Raw genomic sequence first — 6,000 nt, forward strand, 5'->3', positions numbered from 1 at the left:
TGCAAGGAGAGATATCCAATTACACTGAAATCTCTTGGCAAATATTACCTCTTCCAGGATTTCACCTCTGCAAGCAGAGAGGCTTCCTGGGATAATTGAGTTGTGAGTTTTTGTCTGGAAATGTGGATATTAACTTATGTAGTCCTAATCAGTCTACATCAAAACAAAGAAATGTTTGTTAGCCGGTAAAACTCCAGCCACTGATATTACATCCTTCTTCTGACAATGTTGTATTGCTTGCTGTAAGGTTAACTACAGAGAAGAAAATAACAGCTACTGGTGAAATACCTGGAAATGCTCATTTGCATATGAAAGGTTGTGGTGATATGATGGAGCCAGGTATCCATCCCGTGTCTTCTCCTCTTTCTGTTCTCTTCACCTCAGCACAGAGGGGCTGTTTCACAATACTCTGGCATCCTTTGATTCTCAAATAATTAAATTCACCTCATCAGAGCCATGGTTTGCTTGCTCTTTTGTTTTGCCAGAATTATTTGCTATAAAGTCCCTTTGGCGCTACTAAAAATATCCATGAATCCATACAATGTCTGTGTTCCTTTGTTAAGTATTTTCAGAGGCTGTTGGCAGCATTATATTCTTTTAATATGTACCCTTGCTGTCGGTGTCCTCTTCCTTTTTTTGCACACTTTCTGAAGTCCTTGGCTTTACCCTCTCTAATGTGTCAGCTGTGCTCTAAGGACACAGAGCAGCACAGACAGGACAGGAAGAGGCAGCTTGTGCCCTGTGAACCTGCCTGTTGATGTTCTCTGCCGCCCTATCACTGAGTGATCTATTAATCACGCTTTCCTGTCTCCCCTGCCCTTTCTGCTTTGTCTGTGCAGCTCGGGTGTGTGACAACGCGATGCTGCGCTGTCAGAACGGCGGCACGTGCCACCACCATCAACGCTGCCATTGCTCTCCCGGCTTCACGGGCATCCTGTGCGAGAGAGCTCGCTGCCAGGGTCCAGGAGACTGCGATGACCAATTGTCTGGACAGGCCTCGCTCCATCATCGCCCCACTGGCCGCCACCACACTCTTACCCTTGTAGTGTTCCCGCTATTATTCGTTTCCCTTTGCTGAGGGACCTGAACCAAATCCTCAACCAAAACACGAAATGCTGAGAACGAACACTCAACCTTAAGGACATGAAGAACAAAGAATGTGTGGACAATGTGCTCAGCAGACAATATAAGCAACTCTTTTTTGTATATCCAAGGCCACAGTGGTGGATGGCAGTGTTATTAGCGCAAATGGCTGTGCACTGATGTGTTATACTGAATGATAGAAGGATTTATGAAAGGTCTGGTGAAATCACTGCTGTCTTATAACTTCCCAGAGGAAACGGTTGGAGCCTTTGCTTTGTGATCTTGTCATTGGCTTATACTTCAATAAAGGCAGACTGGATACTCCACTCAGATAAAGATACCCACATCCTGAGAGCAAACTGTATAAAACTAGACACATGATTTCTAAGTATCATCTGAAGTTAAAAAAAAAAGTATATATATATATATACATATATAATAGTGTGGACGGGACTAAAATCATGTTGCCTCACTGCCTCCTTCCTTACTTGCTACCATCTTGTCTTCTTTCCTCTTTTCCTTTCCTCTGGCCTTTTTCCCTCACCTTCTCCTTCATGTGCTTTGGTGACCCTGGTGATTTTACTTTGCGGAAGGGCGTCTGTTGTTTTGCCAAAAGCTGCACATGCGTTTTCAATTCCCTAAAAGTACCAATCTAGTATGTTTTTTTTGTTTTTTTGTTTTTTTAAGAGGCTTTGTAGTCATGCTTGAACTCACCTGTATGGGGGAGAAAAGGTGTAACATACTGTAACTGTATTTAATTTTGTATAAAACAGATATTTTCATGACTACGCAAAAAAAAAAAAAGATGTATTACTTGTTTTCTATTGCTGGCGACCTGTCATATAGTAGATGTGGACTATGAGTGCGTAAGGAGTTTTGGTTGTATTATTTCTTTGCTTGTGTGGCACATGGTTCTCTTCATGGTTTGAGAACTGCTGTCAAAACTATGTTTACATTCCCACTTACACAATACACTTCCACCAAAGCGAAAAAGCGAAACATGTCTTTGTGTTGTTGTTGGACAATGGTAACATTATTAGTCAGTAACATTTGAAACAACATATGTAGAGTTACGGGTTTATTGTTTCTAGATAGGTGCAAACCAATGACAATAGATGAATGTCATTATAAAGGATTTTAAACTCAACAGCAGTTGCTGATAATAATATCAGTTAACGCGCAACTCCCTGGTTCTTTGTCCATGGCTGGTTATTTTACTGTGCTGTGACACGCTCTTGTTGTGCTCATGAAACATGGGAGAATGAAAAGAAACTCAAGACAAAATCCCATCAATTTTATGTAAATTTAACAAGAAGATTCAAAGAAAAGGAGATTGCTCCGCTGTCACAGAGGTTGTTCAGCTCAAGTCTGTAATCAGATCTAATCCTTGAATCAAATGGGAAGAGGGGACGTTTTTCTGAGCTAGTGCGACTGAAAGCCTGCATCCTGCTGTGGCAGCCACCACAAAGCTACACGTTGAGGAAATGAGCTTTAATTCATGCAGGGTCAATGAATAGAAATTAAGATGCATCCCACTGGGTGACATATTGAGCACTGAGACCAATTTCATTTGAGAGATTAATTGTACTCCCAAAGGTTGTCATGAAACATCTAATTGTGCTAGAGTCTATTATAAGTGCCTCTCATTAAATTACTATCTATGATAAGAGTTGCAAATGCCTTTTTTGACAGACTCTTGCTTATAAAGCGTCCTTTGAGAACCAACACAGGGTATTTGAAAAAGGCTAATTCGCGATATGTAATCACTAGAAAGGTATGGGTGTATTTTATTTAGCAAGGTTTAAAGTTTTGGAAGAGAAAAAACAAAATCTTTCGCTTAGAATTTCTGATGCAGAAAACACTAACAGACTTATCAGTTATTCAGAAAATGAGTCAGCAGCAACAGGTTTGGTCTACACCCGACTGTATTAAAAAGGCTAAATCTATGTTATCTAGTTGAGGTGTGATGAGCTATTCTGTTTACTTACAAAAAGAATACAGTGGAAGACCAGATGTCCCAGTTTTCAACTAGGACTTGAATGCAGCTTACATTCGTGGATCTGTGTGAAAATCTGTCTCAAAACCCTACGTGGGCCTGCGACTCAGTGCCAAGCCCACTGAGATCAGCTGATCTCAGTGCCAAGCTACATCAGCAGCAGCACAGAAGGGTATCAGCTGACCCATAAGGTGTCACCCCAATGGATCAGCAAAGAAAGAACAATCTTCAGGATCCTAGAGACTGTGATGACCAACTGTCTGCATAGGCCTCAGTCCATCATCACCCCACAGGCCACCACCACCACACTCTTACGACTCCTTGTTTTGATCTCAATATTATATTATTTGTTTACCTTTGCTCAGAAATTTGAACCAAATCCTCAACCAAAACCTGAAATGCTGAGAATTAACACTCAACCTTAAAGACATGAGGTACAAAAACACATGTGGACAATGTGCTCAGCAGACAATATAAGCAAGTGTTTTTGCTGGCAGTGTTATTAATGCAAACAGCTGAGCGCCTTTGCTCTCCCCACGTATTATTTCCAGGTACAGTTAGATCTATATTGTGCATGACATATAGCTTTAATGCAAGGGGTTTTACAAAAAACATATTAAGTGTTTGGGAATTGCAGCCATTTTCATACTTTCCCCATTTCAAAATTAATTGATAACTAACAGCTGGCTAACAACTGACTGACAATCATTTTCATGACCAGCTGAGGCCTGTTGATGAATGAAGCAGACATAATATCTGAAGCTGATTAAAAGGGTTGAATTTTACGTTAGGCATTGCTCTTTCAATTACGAGGCCCAGGGCCCAGTCCTCCCATATGCATATGGAAGGACTGGGCTCCAACAGTGCCATGCTGCCAAACTACTGCAGATGGAAATTACAGAAGGGAAATTACTTTTTTACTATAGCTGTCCCATCCTCTGTATATTAATAATGACGATAGCCAATGTGACATCACCCACTGGTTAATGGAAATGAGTCATAAAGCACTGAGCTGATCATTCTTATCTTGACAACACAAGTCAAGGAAACAAGGGATGCTGCACGCCTTACCACTCCACCTTAAAAGCACACACAGCTATAGCCTATATAGGATTCCATGGGAGCAATAATGCATGATGTGAGCATCATGTTGTGTTCAACCAGACTTTAAACTAACAAATTAGACCACAGTCGTAATGATATCCAAAAGCTACGTCTAACTTTGAAATACAGTCATCTGACTGAGAGGTTCTAACTGAAAATTACGCTAAGGATTGCAAGCTAACTATTTACCAGCAACAGCAATAATTGAGCTGCTTTTAAAGCCAAGGAAAATTTCATATTTTGAAAGTCTCTACTCAGAGTAGTGCATATACTGTGGTGTATTTGTCTAATGTCTGTAGGTGCCAGATTTCTGCCACAAATTTTGTCCGACTTGTAGTTTATAGACTACTTGCAGTTCTGTGATGGATTCATGAAGGTTCACACACTACCAAATATCCAGCTCTGAGTTTATTACAGTTTTCACTAAAAGGGCTGTAATAATAATAAAAAAAGAAACATACAGGTGGACAGACAAAAAACGTAAAAGCCACGTTTTCTATCTTGTTTATTCAGGTATCCTATGTAGCAAGCAAGTGCGTAAGCTAAGCTGCTCAGCTATAATTAGGCCTGTGATTTATTATACTTGTTTTATCTTAAAAAACAACAGCTTTTTAATTTGAATGTCTAAAATCATTAGCTGGTGATGCAGACTTTTCCCTGGGACATACAGCTTTAGCTTCAATTATTTCACATTATATTGCAGGCATCAGATTAATGGAAACTTTCATCCTTTTTTTTTTTTAAATGACCTGATCTAAAGCAGAAAGAAGTGAGCCAGAAACAGCACTAGCTAATAAAATCTATTTGGTAAAAGGTGCTATTATAATTAGCTAGAAATGACTATCCATTTTTCATCCGGAATGACTAATACATTTAATGGTAAAGTTGGCTCCATTGTTATATTCACCATGTGAGAACAGAAGGCTTCATATGTGTCTCTGCAGTAAGGGGATTGTGCTCAGCTCTTTAGGATGTGTGAGTAAATTGGCAAATAACTACACTGTTATCCTAAATACAGCAGCAACTTCATCTGTCCAGCATTATATCGCCTTCAGTGATTTAATACTTTGCTTCAAGGTTCCTGTCTCCGAACTGGCTTTGGAGAATGTGAAGTGGTCCACTTGAGGCTGTGGTTATAGTTCAAGGAAAAGAAGTTTTTAGAGCAGTGTGTGTGTAGAAAAGAAAATTACCTTTATGACATGTTAGTGCAATAAAACTAGTGCTTTATGACCCTTTCTCTTAGCTTTGGGCTGTATTTAGCTATTGCCACTAAAATGTTTTAAGGTTAAATCCAAGTCTCTTGCCCTTAAATACTGATGAATGACTGGATAGGGAGCATTGCTCCAACTCAAAAGCTGCTCCAACACTCTTGCAATGAGATTCACAAGGAAACAGTCTGCTTAGCACTGACATATTTTAATGGTAATATCAACATGTTTTTCTCACTACCTTATCTGTCTTTGGAGAGAACAAAAATAAAGGTGGAAGGTAGATATTTTTATTCAAGAATTTCTACTAACTTATTGGTGGCAACAGTGGAAGTTGAATAACTGGGATGATTTTGTAAAGTATGATGATTTTTCGGTCACCAGAATTTAGACCACAGAGAGAAAGAAAGGTTTTTTTTTTCCTTCACTAGCTCTGCTCCCTACTGTTTTATGTCACAGCAACGCCTTGTCCTTTTTACTTTCACATCTAAGACTCAGGAGGGGGTATTAGGAGGACATTTTTAGACATGTGCAGTCCTTGTGTTCTGCCACTGTCAGCACTGGTGGCACCAACAGAAGGTTACATAACGTAAGACAAGGGGTATTCAA

The 6,000-nt window shown here is 39.8% G+C and overlaps 1 protein-coding gene across 2 annotated transcripts in view; it reads left to right on the forward strand.

The window, feature by feature from the left end:
• LOC120724319 (netrin-G1-like) overlaps nt 1-1,447 on the forward strand; it is a 65,893-nt gene extending 64,446 nt beyond the window's left edge. For both annotated transcript variants that reach the window (XM_040016450.1, XM_040016461.1), the window contains exon 7: nt 840-1,447. In XM_040016450.1, the coding sequence (XP_039872384.1) occupies nt 840-1,078 (239 nt within the window). In that variant the 3' untranslated portion in view covers nt 1,079-1,447. The remainder of the gene's footprint in view (nt 1-839) is intronic.
• The last annotated feature ends 4,553 nt before the right edge of the window (nt 1,448-6,000 follow it).

The sequence above is a fragment of the Simochromis diagramma genome, unplaced genomic scaffold (genome assembly GCF_900408965.1).
Source record: "Simochromis diagramma unplaced genomic scaffold, fSimDia1.1 OVJJ01000205.1, whole genome shotgun sequence".
NCBI classification, from domain to species: domain Eukaryota; kingdom Metazoa; phylum Chordata; class Actinopteri; order Cichliformes; family Cichlidae; genus Simochromis; species Simochromis diagramma.